Raw genomic sequence first — 24207 nt, 5'->3', positions numbered from 1 at the left:
AACCTGCCTAAGGCAACCAGTTATTGAAGGGCAAGACTAGAACAAGTTATCTGCCCCCCCACTCCCTGGTAGAGCTCTTTCTACCCATCTCTGCTGCTGCTCTTCATAAGTGGGTGTGTCTACACATGACTCACCACCAACCACCACTACACACACACACACACACACACACACACACACGCAGGAGCCTTTTTCTTACTAATTTCATTCAAGCCCCCTAAGTCCCAGTGGCCAAGTTGGCAGGTATGAGTGAAATCACCAGGTGGGGAGACCCCAGAGAAAACTGAGCTTGGGTGGAGAGCCCGGAGAGACACATATTCAGCAGTTGGCACTCAAAGAGGCCAACAGCAGTCCCTGAGATAGGGGGTGTTTCAGCCGTTTATCCATCTTATGACACTTGAGGGTTATAACCCATCCCATCAGCCACAGTGCCTTCTTCTGGCCATGAATTGGCCAGACCATGTCTGAATCTCAGGGAGCACAGTGAAAAGTTCCTCCTCCCTGCCCATGGGGTTCTCTACACATCCCTGACTGCACCTGGGTTGAGGCAACCCCTGAGAATCCACTTCTGTGGATGGCGCAGGCTTCAATTTCTCCAGAGTTTGAAGGGGGAGAACCCAAGGTGTGGGAGCAGGCAATGCTGTCCAGAGAGGCCAGGGCTTTACCCCCAGTGGCATTTAGAAAGCATGGGGAAAACTGAAACACAGGACAAAGGGGAGTACACAAGGGCGCTGGCTCTGATGTTTCCTCTCACCCGGAAATATGTTTTGTTGACAGTCTTCTCACTAACCGACTTGATGCAGAAGTCTGGGAGCAAGGGTAACCCTTCCAGACATCAGTCAGGCAGGACTCTGGGGCTCTTGGGTCCTTGTGGGGCTTGATGGGACAGGGCCTGAGCCCCAGAAACTTCTGTCATCAGTCTGGCTTCCACACCACCATCAGGGAGCAGGTGGGGAGAGAATGTCTCATCCTCAGACCTGTTTCCTATGGGTCCCTTGAAACTTCCATGTGGTTTATGAGTGCTGGAGAGAACAGCTTTCAGAGCCACCGTCTGCCAGACGCTGAAGCCAACACAATCTGAGCAAACAAGTTGAGAAATGGGAGCTGCTGGTGCAGGACTAAGAAACAGAGGGAGAGGTGGGAGGTGGTCTATGCATGCTCACCTTGACCTTGATATAGGTGTAAAGTGGGGATAAGAATAGACTTTACCTCTTAGGGGCGCCGGGGATTTGTACAGTATATGCATATGAAGACGCAAGACTACAGAAGTATTTGTCCAAAGGTCACCTAGCTAGACGGTAGTATTTTGGGGATTTGAACCTAAGACTCTTATGTCTTGAGACATGGAGCTCTGAACGATGTGATGCCCTCCCCTCTCCTTGAGGGTAGCTCACACTATGGCAGTCTGTGTCCTCACTGGACTGCAAGCAACTGGAGTGTCAGGACCATATCCTTACCCCAGACCCAGCATTTAATAGCGGCTTGGGAGGTACAGGGGCATGATCCATGACAGCTGCTAATGGCGAGGTTCAGTTCAAGGCCTAGGAGACTGTGCTGAGACTCTGGCCAGCGGCCCTCACTGTACAGATGTCAAGGCAGCTATTGTGCCTCTCTGGGCTCTGGGTTGTCAAGAGGGGAAGCCATTCTAGACAGAAATCCTTTAGGAAGAGAGTCAGACATCCATGGCAATGAGGGGATGCCAAGAGGCAGATGGAGGGATGGAAAATTCACTACAATTCTGGAGCAATTTGATAGCCAAGATTGTATTCCCAGGGATAGTCAATGCAGACAAGCTGAGGGAGCGGCTGCCAGCCCTCCGCAGGCCCCAGAATGTGCCAGGACCCCTGACACCCACTCTAAGAGGGAGACGAGCATAGAGATGTCTGCGAACTCCCTAGTAGGGTGCACGTATGTCTGAGATTATTAATCAGGAGGTGTGATGTCTCCTGGACCATTCAACTAAGATATGGAGGGCAGCCAGCCAAGAATGGGCTACCCACTCCTGCTGACTCACGTGGGAATGAGTCAGGAGAATTCAGGTTGTTTCTCCAGAAGCCTTGAAGTCCTGGGCAAGAACTGAGGACTTGGGGCAGAGACAGCATTTTCATCTTTTCTTCCAGGGAAAGAAGAGCCCTTTGAATGCAAAGTCAACGTGGTGCATTGTCACTGTGGTGTATTGGGTTAATAGAAAGGCAGGATTGGTTATAAGAAGCAGGACATCAAGAGAGCCTGAATATCCAGACAATCTTAAAAGAAAACAACAAAGTTGGAAGTCTTACACATCGTGACTTCTGAACTTCCTACAAAGCTACAATAACCAAAACAGTTCAATACTGACTTAAGAGCAGACATTTGGGTCAATGAACAGAATAGAGAATCCAGAAATAAGCCCTTGTGTATATGGTCAAATGATATTTGACAAGGGTGCCAAAACCATTCAATGGGGATGGGACAGTCTTTACAACAAATCATGCTAGGAAAACTAGATCTCCACATGCAAAAAAACCCCAAAAAAACAAAACAAAAAAACCCCCCGAAATTGGACCCTTATTTCATTCCCTATACAAAAATTAACTAAAAACGGATCAATGGCCTAAATGTAAGAGGTAAAGGTATCACACTCGTAGAAGAAAACATGGCGCAAAGTCTTTATGACATTGGGCTTGGCAATGATTTCTTGGATGTGACACCAAAAGCGCAGGCAACAAAAGAGAAAATAATAATTTAGACTTCATAAAAATTAAAATCTTTTGTGCATCAACACAGCTCTTTTCAACAGAGTGAAAAGGCAACCCAAGGAATGGGAGAAAATGTTTGTACATCAGTCACACCACAAATACATACTGGAGGGACCCCTACAATTCAACGACGAAAGCAAACCACCCAATTTTAAAACAGGCAAAGGACTTGAATGGATATTTCTCCAAAGAAAATGTACAAATGACCCAAAAGCACCAGAAGAGATGTTCAACATCACTCAACACGGTTATTATAAAAAAAAAATAATAAAACCCAGAAAATAAAGCATCGGCGAGTATGTAGAGAAACTGGAACCCTCGTGCATTGTTAGTGGGAATGTGAAAACGATGCAGCTACTGTAGAAAACAGTATGGCAGTTCTTCAAAAAGTTAAACATAGAATTACTATCCGATCCAGTAATTCCACTGCCGGGTCTGGACCCAAAAGAAATGGAAGCAGGAATTTGAATAGCTATTTGTACACCAGCGTTCATAGCGTTATTTACAATGGCCAAAAGATAGAAACAACCCCAATGTCCATCAACAGCTGCATGGATACATAAAACAGGGTCTATGCATATAATGGACTATTATTCAGCCCTACAAAGAAATGAAGTTCCCACACATGCTGTCACATGGGTGAACCTTGAAGACATTATGCTAAAGTAAAATGAGCCAGTCCCAAAAGAACAACTAGTCTATGATTCCACTTATATAAGATCCTTAACTAGTCAAATTTATAGAGATGGAAGGTAGAGCAGAGGTTCCCTGGAGCTGGAGGAAATGGGAACGGGGAGTCATTATTTTATGGGGACAGAGTTTCTGTTGGGGAAGATGAAGAAGTTCTGGGGATGGATGGTGGTGACGTTCGCACAACATGGCGGATTTACTTAATGCCACTGCATTAGATATTTAAAAATGGTTAAGTTAGTGAATTTTATGTATGTTTTACCGTAATAATAATAATTTTTAAAAAGAAGTAGATTGATGGAGTCAAGGAGCCCCCATCTGGAACACAGGGTTCTTGTCTAGGAGGTGCATTCTTGGGTAGCACTGGCAAACCAGAGCTGCTCAGAGAGGCAGGCTGGACACGTGGCCTGAGAGGAGAGGCCAAGAGCAGCCTGTCTTCACGTGGCAGAAGGGCAGACAGGAAAACGTACAGGGTGTTTGTCAGCAGAGGACTGCAACAGGCTAGCAGAGGAAGTCCCAAGGAGACTGTCTGGGGTTTAATTTCCGGCAGATCTTTCTGACGACCAGTGCCACCTAGCACTGGAGTGGTTGAGCTGGGTGATGGGGAGCTGTCCACCGCTCCGGAAAGGCTGGATTCAAACCAAGGCTGGAGAAGCAACTGGTGGGGACGCACGCTGTGAAAGGGATCCCCGTGACCGTAGGAGACTGGTCCCCTTGCCCTCCACGAGCCCTAGCTGTGACCCCTCAGGCCCTGATCTCTTAGGGGAGGGGCCAGGCTGGTTGCCCTGCCCAGGAGACAGGCGGGAAGCCTATTCCGAGAATTAGGAGCCCCGCATTCTAGTCCCAGCTCCATCTGTGGTCGGCTGCTTGATATTAGATGAATCACCACCTCTCTGAGCATCAGTTTTAACTCATCTGTGTATTAACACCTGCCCGCCCTCCTTCACCTTGCCTCCCCCAGAGGTGTGGTAGGGATGGAGTGAAGCCAGGACTCGTGAAGAGGAGAGCCCAGATATCTTACCAGCCCTCCTGCCCTCCTCCCCGCTTCTACTTTCCTGTCCTCCCAGATCAGGGCCGGTGGTGTTTTCCAGCGTGCAGTTTGCACGCCTCTGGCGGCACGTGGGATGCTAATGGTGATACAGGAGGGTTATCTAACATTGTATATTTGTCTTAATATGTGCTGATGTATACCTGATATTTAGCAAATGATAACGGGTTTTCTTTTTTAAATTAAATTTTCTTTTTAAAATAAACTTACAAGACAATAGATAAGTTGCCAGAAGTGAGTTGAAGAAGAAGTAATAAAGGAAGTTGTTGTACTTGAATAAAGCAAAAATCTTGAAGATGGAATGTGAGTGGCTGGGGTTTGGGAACCTCCGGTGGTTGAGGGAACACAAAAACCTGTCTCCCCACGCCCTAGCAACAGATCCCCAAGGCCTGGCAATCAGACACAGAGGAAACCAAAAGGGGAAATGTTTGGGTTAGCCCTGATGCCCAGTTTCCTTAAGTATCAGATGCAGAGATTTTTACCAACAACCGAGAACCACTGAGAAACTGAACTTGACTCTAGGATCTTCCATCCACACAACTGTGAGTTGGCCGTCATCCACCCCCTTCTTTTGCAACCTCCTGTCCTTGTTTTTCCTCATGCCTACCTTTGCCAGAGTGGGCTCCATGAAGGAAGAGGGTGGCCCTGACCAGGCGTCACCCCAACAGCTTAGGAATATGTTGGGCACTTCCCCACATTTAAAGAAAACCCTAGAGAGGTCAAAATCATCTCCATGACAAAAGTCAGGCACAGTGCCATGCAGAGAGGGTGACGTTCTTGTCCAGGGCAACAGTCCTAAAGCTCCACAGCTCACCAGCACCCACAGGCAGGGCAAGGTCCCCTCATGCCTGTGTCTTTAAGGATGATATATGAGATCCCTTATAGAGGAACCATCTAGAAACCTGATCAAAGTCCAGCCCCTCCACCCCTGCCACTATCTGCTGATCACCTCGGTCAAAGGGTCAGTTGGTCAGCCTAGAACACCTACCCTACCCGAAGAGCAGGAATGATAGAAGGTTCCAGCTAATTATCAGCCAGAACTTCAGGAGATGGTCCTGGGGGTGGGGAGAGGGGAGCAAGTCTACCCAGCTAATGATCCACCATCCCTTGGAGGGTCGTGAAGGGATAAAATATACACTTAAAATATCCCCTTCTATTACTGCCCATATCCGATGTCTTACAGTATTTTCATCTATCAAACTGCATGGACAAAGAAATAATTATCTTCCCCATATTGATCATCAGAGACCTCCTGCAGCAACCAAACATCAAGCCGGCATAATTCCAGGCAAAAGGCAAAGAGAGTTTAACCTTTTGTTTACCAAGACAGTCCTTTGAATATTCGAAGAACGCCCTTTTCATTCCTTCTTCCAGAATTCAGCCCAGGGATACTAAAAACCCAGCACCCTCCAGCTCAGAAAAGGGAGGGGGACCCAGGTGGTCTGATTCAGGGGTGACGTCAGCGAGTGTCTTTTTCTTTCCTGCCAGGCAAGAACACCACCCTGGGTGATTCTTGTGGAAAGTTGGAGAACCACGGAGTGACACTAATTCATTCTTAACGGTGTTCTCAGAAGCTCTTCTAACAGAGGAACCCTGGATTTTCATGTGACCAAAGCAAAAGGGTGGATGAGTAACTAAATGGTGGGAAAAAGCCAAGAAAAAGGGGAGCTAAGAGAGGAGAGAGATGGCCAGCTTGACAACTTGCTAAGGATTGACCCTAGTAAAGAGACTGGATCAAGAATTAAAGATACTTAAAGTCTTTGGGAAAAATCTATAAAATTCACCCCAAGTGAAAAGATAGGCATGGGGGCATGGGCAGACAACCCTCTTCCCGCCCACACACAATACAAATGGCCAATAAACGCATGAAAAATATCCAACCTCACCAATAACCAAAGAGAGAACATCGCAAAGCCCCCTTTCCTATCCAGGTGGAAAATTAAACGAAACTAAGTATTGAGGGCGGGGGGGGAGTCGGTGCTCTTGCACAGCTGGTGGGATTGTGCCCTTGTGCACCCTTTCCAGGGCAGTTCGGAAAAGCCCATTAAAAGTCTTAACGTTGGGGGCGCCTGGGTGGCACAGCGGTTGGGCGTCTGCCTTTGGCTCAGGGCGTGATCCCGGTGTTATGGGATCGAGCCCCACATCAGGATCCTCCGCTATGAGCCTGCTTCTTCCTCTCCCACTCCCCCTGCTTGTGTTCCCTCTCTTGCTGGCTGTCTCTATCTCTGTCGAATAAATAAATAAAATCTTTAAAAAAAAAAAAAGTCTTAACGTTGTGCGTTTTATTTGACCTATAAATTCCATTTAGGAATTTATCCTAAGGAAAGACTCATTTGTCTGTGTAAAGATTTAGGTGTGTTGTTTATAGTAATAACAAAATTGCAAAGGGGGACACAATGTCAATGTCAGACAACAAGGGGTTCAGTGAGTCAATGATGGTACCTCCCTACACCAGAACACTACATAGCCTTTGCAAACAGGGGTGTCCAACAGTATTTAATGGCATAAAAACAAACATGCTCAAAACAGGATTTTGTACCAGCCCGTTCTTTCAAACCATATATGCGTGGAAAAAACTAGAAATGAGTGCACAAAAATGTCACCCATGATGTTTATCCAGGTGATAGAATTACAGGTATTCTGTTTTTATGTTTGCAGGTGTCTCTGTTTTCTAAATTCTCTACAATGATCAAATTTGGCTTTTGTTAAGGAGAGAAAGATCAATAACCTATGTTTTTAAGAAAAGAAACAGTGATGTTGCAAGTTATAGATTTTTCCCAAAGACTTTAAGTATGATGGGGGCCACAGAGGAACGAGGCAAGTTCAAGGTCAGCTGGATGGTAGGAAATCAGAGGTAGACAGAGAAAGAAGAGCGGAAGCCCAGTGGGACATGGGATGTGTATATTTCTGCCCAGCTGGGTTGCAAGAGAGGATGGAATTTGGAGACCACAGGGCACGTGCTGGAAGGTAGAGTCTAAGGAGTGCGTCTGCCTTCTGCTGCTTTGCTGGGTGACCCTGGCAAAGTCACTTCTCCTGGCTATCAAATGCCTTTCCCTCCGATGGCCTGTGACTCTCTGTGAGCAAGGTGTTATGATGGTGGTACGCACATGTGATGTCTCCCTTTTTGGAAAGTCAGATATGTCCAAAAATGAGGTGCGATCAGAACTTTAGGGAACAAAAGTGTGATAAAATAGGTCATGGGATATGGTGTGTGTTTTTACCTGATTTTTTCCCTTGCCTCCTGTTGAGCTAAAATGACTGAATTTAAGGCCTCTGGCCAGAGATGCACTTGAAATTCATTGTTTCCCTCCTCATAAAATCAGGAAGAGATGGGGACAGCCTGATGGAGCCCTGGAAGCTGTGAGTTCTGATTCCCATCGGCCTGCCCTGGCTGTAGCTCCCCTTCCTTTGGGCATCAGAAGAATGGTGAAGAAATAGGAAGACAGGGAAAGCTGCCTTTGACCTCAGAGAGGACTCTCGACCGATACCCATCAGCAAGTTGTTGAAAACACAGGGCTGCACCTACTCCCTCCATCATGCCTCCGGGTCCTTTTGCTTTTCCCCTTCCCGTGAGCCCCCAGAGCACATAAGCTTGCTTATGGGCAAGCCACGTGGAGAATTTGGGGCTTCAGCCGGGCCCTAGCCGACAGGAAGACCCTGGAGGAGTGGCAAGGGGACAGCGGACTGCCCAGAGCAAGAGAAAGGCACTGGCCGGCGCAGGCAGGGAGGGAGGACAGGCGGGCCAGCCTCGGCACTGACCTCGCGGCATGTCCATGGGGTCGAAGCTGGCTAGCAGGTCACGGCACCACTGGCGGTCACCTTCCACCTTGCTCAGCCAGCTGTTGCAGTTGAAGTAGTAACGGAGGTGAGGCCGCTTCATGTCGGTCACGATCACACGAGCCAGGTACCAGCTGGCGTTCAGGCCTGTGTTGTCGTGCTCGATCCTAGGGCGGAAGCGGACACCCCCACGTCATTGGCAGAACAGACATGACACCCCTTCCACACTGGAATACCCGAATGTTCACCCCAAAGAGGGGTTCCATCATTTTGTGGCTTCAGCCCTCGAATCTCAATTTCCTCGTCTGCAAAATGGGAATACCGTGTAAGGTAGAGGTGCTTGTGAACGAGGGTTACACGGTTACATCGCCGGCAAGGCAATACCGCCTTCCAAAGAAAATCCAGCAGAAAATCCTTCCCAGGCTTGTGGCAGGACCATCTCGAGCTTCCCTTCCTTCCCTGATCCCCACCCCCACAGACACCCCCCAGATACTCTCCTTCGTCCCACCACCCAGACGATCCCCCTTCGCCATCTCCACTGGTGGTGCCCCAGGAAAATGCCGCATGAGCTGCATGTGTGAGCCATGTACGGAAGCTTGGATTTTCTATTAGCCACATGAGAAAAGAAGCAAAGGGACTGGTAAAGTTGATTTTAGTAATATATTCTATTTCATCCATTTATCATTTCAACACGTGAAAATTCACTAATGAGATAGTTGACATTCTTTTCTTTTACTAAGTTTTCAAAAATCTGGTGCATTTATGTGCATACAGTGTATCTTAATTTGGACTCAGGAGCCAGACCTCAAGGGCTCAGGAGCCAGACCTCAAGGGCTCAGGAGCCACACGTGGCCAAGGGCTGCTGTATCGGGCAACGTAGATCCTCACCCTTCCAAATCTGGCCTCCCAAATTTCTCCCACTTCTTACAGCCCCCCTCATGCTTTGGCAGGCCCAGTTGTTCCTCTGATGTCAGTTCCTCCCCCAGACCTTGACCTCTGGATGGCCTCGCTTTGTGCCAAGCGTCTCCCCCCTGCCCTTTGCAGTGAGGCCTCATGGTCGCAGGCCCTGATGGGACAAACACAGCTCAAGACAGGACAGCCCCGACGGGCTGATAATACACGTGACGGACATGAGGATGCACGCCTCTGCCTGGCAGACAGCCCAGCACCCAGTAGGATGTCAGAATAGCGGTTGCCTTTCTCCACACCAACACCCTCTTCCTGACCCTCCCCTTCCCTGTTTGTCACACCCCTCCCTCACACAACCAGTGCCAGGGCCCTCCTGTGTCCTTGATTTCCCCAGGAAAGACGGTTCATGGTCCTCTACTTTCTAGTGGGAGGAAGACAGATCAGGACTGAACTGGGGAAACATTTGACCCCTATCCAGGCCCTAGCCTGCGTGCAGTCAGACCACAGATGACCCTGCCGTCCTGACAAATGGGCATGAACTTGAATGGGCATGGGTAGTAGGGAGGGAGGGGCGGAAAGGAGGGCAGTTGAAGGCTCTTCCTTGGCAGTCAGGCTGGTAGAGTTCTCCCTCCCCACATACACCAAGGCCCTCAGAGGGCGTCAAGAGGCATCCTGCAACGTGACCTGGCGTCTCTAACCCTTGCGGAGTGCCAGTTACTGTCTGAGCACTAGCTTGCTGAGTCCTCACTAGCTCATTATGACAAGTGAGGGAAGTGGGGCTTGGAGAGGAATTGTCTGAAGTCCCGCAGCTAGTGAGGGGCGGGGCAGATGTTTGAGCCACAGTGACCCGGACTCAGAATCTGCTCCTGACCACGGTGCTGGTGCCTCTCAGAGCCGGTTCCCCGTGTGTGAGACATCATCTCAAATTGTCTGACCCAAAGAAGTGAATCTCTAATGGGCAAGTTGGGGGCACCATGACTCGGGGTGGGAGGGAAAGATTTGGGCCTTCGGTCACCCCTCAAATGACACCAGGGAGTAATCAACGCCCAGAAAGCCTCAGTAGGGACGTCAGTCCCTAATCTACTGGCCTTCGTCTCTCTCCCTCCCTAGTCAGGGGCCAGATTCGTACCTGATTTTGTAGATGAGGCCCACATTGTTGGTTCTCACCCGGAACACGTCGACATTGGCTTTCTCAAAGGCAGATTCACTCCTACAACAAACGTGCGCACGGTGAGCACAGATGTACACTCGGCTCACGAGCCCCGGAGGAGAGCCAAGGGCTGGCATCCCCCTTCTTCCTCCACCGTCCCAGTCCTGGGAAGTGCTGAGTAACCACTCCCATTCTGAGACTCCTTGCTGACAGAGGGCAAGGTCGGTTAGGATTCGCTCCTTGCTTTCACAGTCAAGTTCTCCCGTGATGTTCGCCGTGTGTCCCTAAGGCAAGTACGGCAGGCGATATTAGCCCCATTTTACAAATAAGGAAACTGCTAGTTGGGAGCAGAGCTGGGACCAGAACCTGGATCTCCCAAGCCATGACCCAGTGGGCTCTGGCTGCTCTGGGCTGGGACAGTGGAGGAGGGAGGCAGGCACAGTGAATGCCATGGTGCTCTTGGGTCTGCAGCCCCCAGGCCTCTCCGCGCTCGCCTCGCTCTTGCTGGGGGGAGTTGCAATGGCAGCCCCAGGTGGATGCAGACTTTGGGTGGCAGTCCACGGTCCTGCCATTCCAACAAGAAAGGAAACTCTCAACCCAAACCAGCAAGCAGGGAAGTGGGGCAGTGAGGGAACACATATCTAGCATCACACAGACGGTGTGAACAGAGCAAGGACACCTGAGAAGTTCCTCAACGAGGAGGGCCAGAGCAGCCTCGCCACGGGGTCCCCCGGGAGCAGAAGCCGGAATCGCGTGCGGACATCTGCTGCGTCCTCTCTGTGGGCTGGGACCCTGCCATGGGGCCTGCTCACAGCTCTTTCTGCCCCCGCAGTGAAGCTCTCGCAGGCTGGAGAGCTGTGGCCCTTCCCCCGTGCTCCCAGCCGGGGCTCCCAGCACCAGCACCCAGCCCACGGGAAAAGAAAAGCGTGGAACACACATACCTACTTATTGGCCATTACAGTGTTTCCAAGTAAAGAGGGAGGTGAAGAGCCTTCTCTCTAAGGCAACAAGGCTCAGACTCTCAGCAACAGAAGGCTTGTAAGGTTCTACGGACGCAGAAGCTATGGTCCTGCAAACAGACCCACTTCAGCAAACGGTCTGTCCTGAGAAGTCCAGCACATCGAGAGGCACGAGGCCTCAGGCCTCCTAAAGCCGGCAGAGCTCATGAAGTCAGGCAACAAGCGTACACGGAGCAGCCTTGTCAGAGGAAAAGTTGAGGTCTGGGCACAGACAGTGAGGAGGAGAACGTGCTAGAAATTTCTGGATTTTTCTCGAGTGAAAGGATCCATCTGCAGGTTTGCTGCACATACCTGTCAGAACCGCACCTCCAAAAGTGAATAACGCCACAGCCCACGTTTTGTTACAGTCAACGCAGCTGTGCCGTGGCGTGGAAAACACACGAACATCGATTCTGTGCCTCGGGATTGTGTGAATGGGGAAGAAGTGAATAAGAGGTATTTTCTGTTTCAACATGAGACAAGGAAATACATTTTTAGAATAGACGAGAGTGTCTGTATCTGTACATCGACCTAAGAAATAGTGGCCCTGGGAAGCTGTGTGGCAGAATACCACGCAGCCATCAAAACCTCCCGCTGCAAAAGAGTTAACGGAACAGAAACAGGCTTACAATATAGGCTTACGAGAAAAAGCAGATGAAAAATAGAGCATATGAACAGACGACCAATGGAACAGGACGCCAACTGCATTGAGAAACAATGGGGTGGACGGATTTACACAAAAACATCGTGTCTAGATGGTAAGACTATTAGGAAGTGTTGGTTATTTATTCTTGTCTGTATATATTTCTTTTAAGTTTTCCGAAGGGAGCGCGTCTTGATTTGTAATCACGAACACAGCGCGGTCCCGTTTCCGCAGCCCCCGCCCCCCGCGGCCTGCAGCTGCCTGGCGTGGCTCCTCGGGGACAAGTTTGAGGATCGTCAGGCTTCATCTGCTGCGGGGCCTGGAATTTGGGAAGCCGCCAGTGCCGATGAGCAGGGGGAGAGGGGGGCGATTTGGAAGGAAAGCAGCTGGCATCCTGGGGAGCCTCTGACCACAGCCCCTTCTGGAGAAGCTCTGACAGCTGCCTCTGACCTTCAGAAAAGTACTGTGCCCTTGACCAGGTGGCATGTGGACTTGGACATCCCAGTGTGTTCGTTATAGTTGACCATGGTGCTTTACTGTCATTCAGAAAACAAATGTTAAAAAGCAAGGTGGAAGGAGGGAGACCAGGAGAGAAAGGTCTGCCAAGATGGGCAGAGGGTCCCAGGACCCCAGTGGAGTGTTCTGGGGTAACACAGGACATGGAGCAATTGTCCGCAGACCTCATGCGAGGGGGCCCAACGTCTCCCTGGCAGAGGAGAGGAAGGCCTTCTGTGGCCCGGGGCCACCCTGGTAGAAGGAAGGGAAGGACTGCAGAGACAGACCTACCCGGACTCTCTTCTTGCAGGGAGGGGCCGGGATAATTCCAAACAAGCCCCAGCCTCCACCCACCGGGTCAGATGCTGAAATCCCCACTTCTGGGAAGTCAGAATGCCGTACCAGTTGGTTTCAGAAAACTGACTGGAGGCGAGAGAGAAGTACCAAAGGACGGAGGGTCCCCTGGCGAAGGAAACATTAAAAATGCAGACTTGTCCACATCTCCTTGTGGGAGTACGTGGCTTCCCCGTGGGAGTACGTGGCTTCCCCGTGGCTGCCGGTCGCTCAGCAAATGAAGGCTAACACAGTACACAGCTGCCTCGGCGCCCGAGCCCACCCGCTCAGCAGGGAGCCCCACCTGGGAGAGCCTGCAAAGGCCACACAGGGCATTTTAGCCGCCAACGTGGCAGAGCTAAGGGGCTAAGATGCCAGGCGTTCTCTGACACTCAGATGGTGAATTCTCAACAGGAGAACTGTGTTCCAGAAGATGCATGAGATCCCATCCTTTTGCCATATTCTGAACATGTGACCCAGTGCTGGGGGAGGTCCTGGGTCAGGGGCAAGGGCACCCAGAACATGGCGCCTTCTTCTGGGGGCCATGGCTGTTGGCATTCAACTGGTGTGGGTCGGGCTGGAGGTCAGCCGATGGGATAGAAGTGAATGTGCCACACTCTTTGCTGCCTAAGAGAGGACCCTGCGAGTACCGAGGACTCAGACACCAGACCGTGAGGGTCAGAAGAGCCAGCATGTTAACCTCAGGCACCAAATAATTGCAGCGGAATTATTTTGTATTGGGAAAGAAACATTCTGATAGGCCAGGTGGGAGGCAGGTGAAGTCCTGGGGCACAGGAGAAAAGGCAGAAGATGGAGCAGGAGCAGAGGGGAGAGAGAAAAGAGAGGGTGTGGGAGCCCCAGGAGGGGAAGGTGGGATGAGGGGGCGCAGCCAGATGCCAAGCAGGCGGGGAGAAGTTCCAGGATAGGCAGTGGCTTGGTCTTCAGAGAGCGGAGCCTAAGATCGCATTTCAAGTCATTTGTGTTGCTGTGCGGCGAGCTCGCTCTAGTTCCAAGTATCAGGGCAGTCTATGCACTCAGAACACCTTGTAGCCTCAATGTGTGTGCGTGTGCGTGTGTGTGCGTGCATGTGTGTGTGTGTAAAGTGAGGAAAAGGAGCTGAGTTTCAGTGGACACAGGAGTTGGCTCTGGGGTGAGACAGTGTGGCGAGGAGGGGACAGCAGCCCACTGTGAGATCAGAGATCGGGAGCCAGACCCCTGGGCGGGGGTGGGGGTGAAGGGTGGGCTGGAACACCTGCATCTAAATGTCACAGAGCAAGGTGACCTCTGTGGCCCTCAGCATCTGGGTTTCTCGAGCAGCCTGGAATTCCTTGGAAAGTGGTGCTCCCCGCCCAGGCCCAAGGTCTCTATCTTGAACCAAAAGCATCTTAGATGGCGAGGTTTGTGTCTTTGCAATTCTCTCTGCAGACACCTCCCCGGGTCTTACAGTGGCCAAATTAATCTTTCTTGGCCACATTGTAAGTCGCGTCTTCACTGATCAGCTTGCAAGCAAGACCTTCTAAAGCCTGGTCCTCCTCTCCCACCCCCTTGCTCCCTCCGAGCGTCTGCAAACTGTTCCCCATGGTCTAATGTACCCTCCTCCTGCCCCTCTCTCATCGGAGTCTTTTTCACTACCCGAGGCCCAGACCATCTGCCCTTCCCTGTAAAGTCCCGCTCCAGCCGCACTGACGGTGTAACACTTACTGAGCTCTGGCTGTTTGCAAGCAACTGGGAGAGGGGCTGGGGGGACGAAGCAGACCTCCCCTCCCAGTCCGCTCCACCTGGCATCCCTCTGCACATCCCCTCTCCAGCCTCCCAGGACAGACAGCAGAGGCTACAAAATGAGCCCCACCTCTGAAACCACCCGCTCCCCCTGGGCTCCTGCAGAGTGTTCCAGACCAGCCCGACCGGGGTCCTGGCCAGACCCGTGCCCTTGCTGCCCAACGCGGAGCATGACACAGGTACAGAGAGACCCGCTGAGTCACAGGAAGGGGGTGCTGATTTCTGTCCATGGGGCTGGTGTGGAGATGCTGGCTGGCGTGTGATACCTGGAGACCTCCCTGCCCTGTCCCTCTCTCTGCTGCGATGCAGTCTTTCCTTCCGCACTGGGGAGGAAGGCTGGAATTCACGCTCCTGGGAACGGGGACTCAGTGACAAACCTTCCTACTGGCTTATGAAGGGTGACTCTGGGGCCTTCCTGAGCGGCTGTTTTGACAAATGAAAACGCTGAGGGGGCAATAGTGAGGGTACTAGAGCAAGACAATAGGAAAAACAGCGAGGAACCATTGTGAAAGGAGAAAAGGGTTCTTTTTGTTTAAAAGAGGCAGGCTGGGGACTCCAGAACCACCCTGGCTGATTTCCCAGAGCCTAGTGGCTTCTCCCTAGAATGGTGCGCTCGGGGGAGGTCACATGGCAAAGAGGATGGACATTTCATGCCTTCTCTTTACCGTGCCCACATCACTGGAGAGAAAGACTTCCTCAAGCCAGTCACTCTGCAGTGTAAGCAGTACAAGAAGACGGGTACCCTGTTCTGTGGAAATGGAGAAAGTAGGGTGTTACGCCGGCCTCGATGGGGCCACCTTTAGGCCACAACCCATGCTCAGGGTAAACCTGGGATGCAGGGCCGGGTCAGTCTGCAAAGCACAGAGTTTGGGGATGTCCTGGCCTGGGGGCCCCACCCCTCCACGGCCTCCCCTACTACCCCCCACCCCCAGGAGGTCACAGCCTGGAGGCCTGGGAGGCCTGCAGGGGAAAATCCCACATACCCTCCAGGCCACAGAGCCTGCGCTCGAGGAAAATGTTCACATCACCTGGGGTTTGAGGACCAGTTTTACCATCTAGGAGCTCCATGACTCAGAGCTAACCTCCCCTCCTCTCTAGGCCTCAGTTTCCCCATGAATGAGTTGAAATAAATTTAGTGGATTTTCACATGTTTCTTGGCTATAGAACTCTTGGCGCAAATAAAATCTGACTCAGAAACTCAGTGGGCAAGACAATCATAAATTGAGCTACTCTGGAGGAAGGAAGGATGGGGCCACAGTGGGCTCAGAACCGACAGACCGATCCTGGTTCCATTCCGCACAGAAGGAAAACCAGCCGCTGAGCCCAGTGCTGCAGCCCGCAGACAGCTCTGGAATTCTAGAACTCTGCTAACGCGTCCCCATGTTTTGCTCTGGGTGTATCCGTGTGTGCACGTGTGTGGTCGGAGGAGAGGATCAGAACAAAGAGGCAGCAGCCCCTGCTGTTAATGGATTACAAATGACACGGAGGACACAAGGCGTATACACACGAACACACACACAGAGCACATGTACACACAAGTACACACACAAGGAGTCCCTGTGGCTGACTCGAGCGTGCGTTAGCGGGCAGGCAGGTGTCGTGTGATGGTGGGCCCTAGGAGAGCCTGGGTGCAGAGCGTTTTCAACTCCTGGCTCCTTCGAATGTGTGATTTTGTCTCTTCCTTTTAACCGCCCTGTGAGTTTTGTGAAAGAAGGATGATCTTTCCCAGATGTTAGGCGAGGAAGCCAAGGCCTTGGATGCAAAGAAATTTGGCCAAAGTGACATGGCAACTACGTGGTAAAGCTGGACCCAGACCCAGGATTCCCGGTCCTGAGTGTCTTCTCCCACATCAAGGGGCAGATAATATGGTTCTTGGGAATTCCGAGATTCAAAGTGTATTACTTCACACAAAAACCAACAGACAGGTTGACAGGAGATCACTGGGAAGGACCCGTTCGACACATGGTCTGTTGTTAGCAGAGGCCCTGTGCCACTTAATACACCTGTGGACACACGGGTCTTCTCCCTGAGTCAGTCCCGACCAATGGCCCACGATCCCACCAAGGCCACAATCCCACCAAGGCCACGTTGGTACTCACCTGCTGGTGAGATGGAGCTTGGGAGAGAGCCCGTTCTCTCCAAAAAGGGTGATGAAGACATTCGCATCTGTCCCTGCACCACGAACATCCCCCGTGGCCGTGACCACCTCGTACACTGGAGGAGAAAAGAAGACAGATCGCAGGCTTACCAGAATCCTCCATGAGCTTGAAGAAGCCATAGCTCCCTCCAGCTCCGCAAGGGATACCCAGCCACAAAGGTCTCTATAAACCCCTACTGTAGCCCACAAGTCTCTGAGCCAGGGTCAGACCCACACCAAGTTCTGCTGTAAGACCAAAACTTCCCATTTAATGCTGCATGCTCATTTGACAGGTAAGGAACCTGCAGGCAGGGGGGGAAAGCCCAGGTCACACACCACCCAGCGTCATCGCTGGAGCCCAGCCCAGGGCCTCTGGACACCTAGTTTGTGATCTTTCCAGCACAGCACCCAGATGCCGCCTAGACATGGCCTTCAGAGCCTGCACCTGCTCTCACCCTCCTCTCTGCCCTCTCTGAATGCAGTTGCATTGCCAGCCCTCACCTCCCCTGACCTCCCGAGCACTGCTATTGCGGGCTCAGGAGGAACCATCCCAGAGCCGAGGGATGCAGAGCTTCTTCAGGGCTCCTTTCTTGGCAGGGCCGCTGATTTCCCCTCTCTTTGGTTGCTAGAAGCTTCTACTGTTTGCTGTTGATGCCTTTTCTTCTGAAGTCTCTGGTCCTGATGAGGATCCCGATCAAGGAAGCGTGAGGGAAGAGGGGAAGCAGTACATTTGCACAACTCCCGCCTTTTGTGATAAGCAAATCCTTAATTCTTTGTAGTCTACACCGCAGGGGTGCCTGATCTGTAGACAAGCCCTGGATTCCTCCCTGGGACAACTCCAGGACCTGAAGTGTTGCCCATATGGCTTTGCACGTACACAGGGGCTTTTCCAACTGAATGTCCACAGAAGAATGAGCAGCATGGTGAAAATTGTAGGACCACAACACGTGAGAAAAGACATAGAGGTCTGGAGATGCGTGGTTTGGAGAAAAGGAGAGTCTGGGGTGCAAGAGGAATGAGGAAACTGTCTCAAAGGGCACACAGCATCTTCTTAAATACACACTGGCCATTAAAAGAACTTGATAGATTGGACTTATTGAGATGAAGCCCATTATGAGAATGAAAAGGCAAGCCACCAACTAGAAGAGACTTGGAATGCATCCATCTAACAAAGGACCCAGAAGATGTAAAGACTTCACACAAATCAATAAAGAAACAGATACCACACTATTTTTTAATGAGCAGCAAATTGTTTAAAGATAAACACACACTTACCATAAGACCCAGACGTTCCACTTTTAGGTATTTACCCAAGGGGAATAAAAACATGTCTACAGGCAGACTTGCATACAAATGTTCATAGCAACTTTATTCATAATAGCTCTAAACTGGAAACAAAATAAACAGCCAACCACAGATGAATGGATAAATAAGTTGTGGTATATCCATACAACGGACTACTACTCGTCAACTAAAAGGAATGAACTACCCTCATATGCGATATAGATGAATCTCAAGCAGGTTATGCTGAGCAAAAGAAGGCAGACACAAACTCTACGCACTATAATGTTAGTAGACTAACCTATTTGAACAGAAAGCAGAATACAGTTGCCCTGGGGTTGGAAGAAGAAGGAATTGACTGAGGAGGGGCACAGGGAACTTTGGGGGATAATTTAAATGCTTTATATACAGATCGTGCTAATGGTTATACAGATGTCTACATATTTCAATGCCTGTCAAACAGCACATTTAAAGTAAGTGCATTTTATTATGAGGTAATTATATTTTAATAAAATTGTATTTCAAAAAAATTGAAAAATGGGCAAAAGACTTACACAGCATGTCCTAGGAGAAGATAGCCCAGTGGCCAATAAGAATATGGAAGAGTGTTCAGCATCATTATTCATCAGGGAAATGTAAATTGAAATTACAATAAGATACTACCATATACCCACCAGACTGGCTAAAATTAAAAAGGCTGACAATTCTAAATGTGAGCAAGAATGTGGAGCAACTGGCGCTCTCCCACATTGTTGGTAGGAGTGTAAATTGGTACAAGCACCAGAAGCTAAACATATGCCCACTCTATGACTTAGCAACTCTACTTCTAATTATAAATCCAAAAGAAATGAGTGCATGTGTCCATCAAAAGATGTGTACAAGATTCATAGCAGCTTTATGCATAATAGCTAAAAACCAGAAATAACCCAAATGCCCACAAGCAATAGAATGGTGAAATAAATGATGTATTTATAAAATACAATAGTATTCAAAAAGGAAAAACTATACAGCAAGTCACAGCACAGGTAAATCTCTCAGATAGAATGTTGAGTGAAAGAGGAGCTAGACATAAAAATGTGTCTACTGTATGGTTTTGTTTATCTGAAGTTCAAGAATGGAAAAAAATAATCTATACTAATAAAACTGGGAAAGCGGTTACCTCTGGGAAGGAGAGTGAAGGAACTTTCTGGAAGTTGGAAAAGTTCCATGTACTGATCTGAATGGTAATTCCACAAGCATGCACACATGTGAAAAGTCATCAGGCAGAAACTTTATGAAAGCTTTGTACTGTATATACATTACTCCTCAATTTACAAATTTTAATGAAAAACTCAGTTCAGATAGCTGAAGAACTATCTTGTGGAGGACAAATAGCCCATGGAAACCATAAGATTCTGTTTGGCTCCAGAGGGGAGGATCCCGAAGTGCACTGGTCGGCCCCAAGAACTACCGATGGTACCATAGTGTTGCTCCTAGCACAGAGCCTGGCTAGCGGGAGGGGCACAATAAAGAATTACCTGGGGCAATGAATGAGCAAATGAATGAATGAATCAATCAATGGAACGAATGTAGACTACAGAAATAAACTGACCGATTTTTGAATCCCAATTCTACCATTACTGGCTATGTGATTTCAACCAAATTTCCTACAGAGCTTCAATTTCCTCATCTCTGAAGCAGGAATAATTTCTTCCTTGAAGGATTATGAGAAGGATTAAATCAAATAAAACAAAATTTTCAATGTTCATTCTCACTGACTCAAGCATTTCCACTTCTGGGAACTTATCTTACAACACTCTTCCACAATTGGATGAAAGATATGTGTTCCTTAAGTGGTAGACGGCCAGCATCATCACCATCATCACCTTCATGGCCATCATCATCATCATCAGCTTCATGGTCATTGTCAACTTCATCACCATCATCACCTTCATGGCCATCACCATCATCACCTTCATGGTCATCATCAACATCATCATCAGCTTCATGGTCACTGTCAACTTCATCACCATCATCACTATCAGCCTCATCAACATCTCCATTGCCAACATCAACAGCATCATCATCATTCCTGCCATTATCCCCATTAATAACATTCTAAGGGAGGCTGCCCTGGGTACTGTACCCCCAACAGGTGCTAGGCAACCCCTGTCTGGGATGCACAAGAGGAGAGTGTCCCAGGGCTGGAAGCTTGTGCAGGATGGCCTCTGAGATCCCTTGTATCTCAGGTTCTGGTATGAGTCACTCTCTTCCCCTCAGGGCCCTGTGTTACCCAGGAAAGAGACCAATGCCCTGGGTTCATCCTTCCCTCAGGGCACTGAGGGAGCCACTCTCCTCCCTCCGGCTGTTGGTGAATGCCAGCGTAGCCTGGGGGTGGCCCGAGGAACAGAGAGGGAAACCTAGGCCTTTCTCCTTTTCCTTCTTCTTCTTCCCCATCACACTCACCAAGAGTCTCCTGGTAATGCAAGAACCCAGAGTTCAAGGGGGGCAGGAAACATGTCAGTCTAGAGAGCAGCAGTGACACCGCGGGTTTGGTGTGTGACTACCATTAGTGTCATTCACATTTACTGCTGGTGTCCTGCCCTGACTGGAGAACCCATGGGCCCACATCTCTGTGAAATGCCAGCATGGCACCCACCTCAGCTTGCTCTTCTCCAAGTGTTTTTACCACACTCAAGAGCAAGCACCAACCAGACCAGCTAGATTCAAATCCTGAGTCTGCTACTTACTAGCTTTGTGATCGTGGGCAAGGTACTTAGCTCCGCCATGCCTCAGTTTCCTCATCTGAGAAAGAGGACAAGAACGCCACCTGTGCCTTGGGTGGTTGTGAAGATGGCATTGGTCTGTACGAGTGGAGAGCTTCTCCACGTACCCGGCACTCCGAGTGTTGTTCTACGTGGCAGCACTGAGAGGTGAAGTGGGGACTTGCCTTGGGAAAGGGTATTTGAAGTTCTCTCTCCCACTTGTGACTTTGCTCAGGTCACTTAAGTTCCCAGGGCCTCAGTCCTTAACCTGTGAAATGGGACTAATCACTCCTGCCATGACTGTTCTCAGGAATCTTCGAGATCGAATGTGAGCATGGAAGTAAAAGAGCTTTATGACGGGTAAAAAGAAGAGCAAACACACGAGGGAGCAGATAATCACAGGGAAGCACGCAGAGCCCCTGCACAGGAGCGGACAGTGTGGTGGCTGCCGGGAGGCTTGAGAACGCACTCCGCAGCAATTGCCAATGGTGCTGTCCCCACCTCCAGCCGCAGTCCCCTCCCCACTAGCTGGTCTGAATTTGGGGTGCCTGCACTGGGGGAAGGCAGCCCCTGTGCTGGGGGAAGGCAGCAAGGCCCCACCTGCCCCAGGCCCCCCTTTCCTTCCCACAACCCCCACCTCCACTCCGAGAGGCACCCAGGACACCGTGCGAGGAAAAGGACCCCCAGGGAGCCACTGCTTTCATGCGGTGACCGACCTTCTCTGAGCCTGGGTCTGTGCTGGGAGCTGGGTGAGGAGGGAGGACAAATAAAGGGGGGCCCCACCTTCACAGGGGGGCAGGGTGACTGAGGCTCAAGTTAGAAGCCCAACACACCAGGCTTATGTGAAGCAACGGAACAATGAAGAAGTGGATATAAGCAAGGAACTCGTGGTGGGCTGGAGTTAAGGAAGGCTTCATGGAGGAGGGGGAGCTGAGCTGGGCTTTCAAAGTTAAGATAGGAAGAGGGAGAAAGGGGAGGGTGAACAAGCCCATGGGCAGGCACAGGGCAGGTGTTCAATAGATCTGGTGACTGAATGGGTGAATGAATGAATGAATGAATGAATGAATGAATGAATGAATGGGTGGATGGGTGGATGGATGGATGGATGGATGGATGGATGGATGGATGGATGGACAAATGAATGAATGAGTAAATGAACAGACAAGTGAATGAATGAATGAATCTGGAGCTTCGAGGGACTAGTGAGCCACTTCAGAGTAAGCCCTGAGAATGTAATGCCTTCAGGGACGGGGCAGGCAGCATCAGTGAGCGAAACAGATCTAGTCTGAGCGATAGGGAGCGGTGGAGACTGTGACAAACTGGCCATCCACAGGGCTCTCACGGTCAGAATCTTTCAAAACATTGTAGAAGCAAAAAAGCAAACCAACCAAACCAACCAACCAAACAAAAACGCTCGGCAGGCCAAAATGAACTCCTGGACCCCCAGTCCAGCCCTCTCTGGTTACCACTTTGAAGCAGCCCCCACCCACCCCAGGGGAGGATGGGCCTGGAAGGACAAGCCCTGGGGTGCAGAATAGCAAGTGCCCTTCCCACGTGGGCCCCAGGCCCCTTCTCCGTTGCCAAGGTGGCAGCAGGCCCCACCCCCACTGGGCAGGTGGCAAGGGGTCAGGCCCCCTCCCCACACCTCTCCACAGCCTGAGCAGAGCAGGGGGCTCTGGGCTATCAGGCTGCAGGGTGAAGACCAGGCTGGAACTTGGCTTTTGGGAAGTATAGGACTGGAGAGTGTGGGCACTGCGGTTCCAGTCTATTCTGTGCCACTGAGATCTGGGGCTAAGGGCAGCTGACCTTGACTCTGTACAGGGGGGACCCTAGCAGAGTGCCCGTCTGTTACTCTGAGGTGACAGAGCACAGACACAGCAGGACGGTCCCTGGGCACGAGGCCGCATCGGAACCTGCCATCCCTCCCCCACGCACGGGGAAAGGGCTGTGGGCACTGCCCGGCCCGCCGTCCGCACCTTTGGCCTTGTAGTACTCGTGCTCCAGCTCCTCCTCGTCGTCCTCTGAGCCGTAGTTCAGCAGCTCCTCCTCATACAAGGCGAGAAAGTCAATGTCTTTCTTTCTCCTCTTTTTCTTCTGGGGCATCATTTTGCCCGCTGCCCCTGCCTGGCACTTGCGGGCTCACGGCGCCCACCTCCTCGCACTTTCTTGGCCCCGAGGTCTTTTCTCCCTAACCTCCTGTGCCTCTGGGTGGTCCAGAGCCCACACTTGGGCTCCCTGTGTCCACAGCCTGCTCCTGCTCCCCTGTCCTCTCCGGCCACTGAGCAGAGCCTCGGCGCCTATCTCTGTCCTTCCCGTCCCTGGCCCCTCTCTCTGCCCCCCGGTCATCAGCCACCTCCTCCTGCACCTGCCCTGGGGTTTCTCCTTGGGCCTCATCTCTTATTCATGGGGACTGAGAGCAGGCTGTCCTCCTTACCCCGCCCCTTCTCCTCCCTTCATGGAGAATCAGGTGACATCAAGCCCTTGGCGTCTTTTTCTCACCTGGCTTCACAGAAAGGGGGCCCCCTGGGGCCCTGCCAGTTCACCCCAGGGGCAGGTGGGGGTCTCTCCCATGGAGATCCCCCAAATCTCACAGCATTTCAGGGCTGTGAACAATGTCCCCAGGGCCTGGCGCCTCCCTATGGAGGGCAGGGCCCCGAGCCTCTGAGCTCCCAGGACTCAGAGGCCTCCTTTTCTTTCCATTATTCATGACCTTTGCTCACCTTACAAAGCAGGCAAGGTTCTTAACGGATCCTTCTCGTTCCGTCTCTCGGCTTCCGTCTCCTTGAGACTGCTGGCTTCTGGAAGAGGCCATTTGAGACCTGCGGCCCTTCAGAGACGCTGCTCCGACCAGCACTTGGACAATCCGCACAGCGTTTTCCGAGGCATGAGTTACCAGCATTGCCAGGCCAGGGCCCTGGATGCTGGAGAGGCCCACTGCATCGTGTGTGACCCCACATGCCCGGACAGGCCAGGGTCTGTTTTAACAAGAACTCTCCATTTGCCCACGCTGCTCTCTGCACTTTCACATGAAATGGTACAAACCCTCCGAGCCCACTCCACTTGGCCCTTACTTCTCCCAATGCAGCCCCACACAGGGGTTCTGAGCTGGGGCAAGAGAACCCCGGCCCAGAGGCCCCTCTCCACCCTTGATCAGCAAGAAAAGTTTCCCTTAGGATCACTAGACTCCTCTTCTTGCTTATTTTGTTTTGTTAAGATTTTAGTAAGGCACTTAATTAAGATTTTATTAAGATTTCTTACAACCTGAGTGGTAAGATTTCTGTGTAAATCCTGAAATGCTAGAAATTTCCAGTCTACTTGGAACTCTTATCTCTCTGTCCTGGCAGTATGAGGTCTTTGGACAGAACTAGAACTGCTCGCCACACTGCTGTGTGGCCTTGGACGAGGCCTGGCTCTCCATCTGTGGAAGGGGGATAATGACCCATTAAGGCATACTGAGCATTTGGAGAAAGGGCTCAGTAAGCAGA

General features: G+C 50.8%; 1 protein-coding gene across 2 annotated transcripts in view; it reads right to left on the bottom strand.

Annotated features, from left to right (window-relative positions):
* LOXHD1 (lipoxygenase homology PLAT domains 1) overlaps positions 1–22828 on the bottom strand; it is a 156264-nt gene extending 133436 nt beyond the window's left edge. For both annotated transcript variants that reach the window (XM_044383194.1, XM_026496247.2), the window contains exons 1-4: positions 22699–22828; positions 16660–16774; positions 10292–10372; positions 8236–8420 (exon numbers count right to left, since the gene is read on the bottom strand). In XM_044383194.1, the coding sequence (XP_044239129.1) occupies positions 8236–8420; positions 10292–10372; positions 16660–16774; positions 22699–22828 (511 nt within the window). The remainder of the gene's footprint in view (positions 1–8235; positions 8421–10291; positions 10373–16659; positions 16775–22698) is intronic.
* Positions 22829–24207: the final 1379 nt, after the last annotated feature.

The sequence above is a fragment of the Ursus arctos genome, unplaced genomic scaffold, assembly GCF_023065955.2.
Source record: "Ursus arctos isolate Adak ecotype North America unplaced genomic scaffold, UrsArc2.0 scaffold_17, whole genome shotgun sequence".
Classification (NCBI taxonomy): Eukaryota; Metazoa; Chordata; class Mammalia; order Carnivora; family Ursidae; genus Ursus; species Ursus arctos.
The sequence above is the reverse complement of the archived record's forward strand: the minus strand, read 5'-3'. Positions and strand labels throughout refer to the sequence as shown.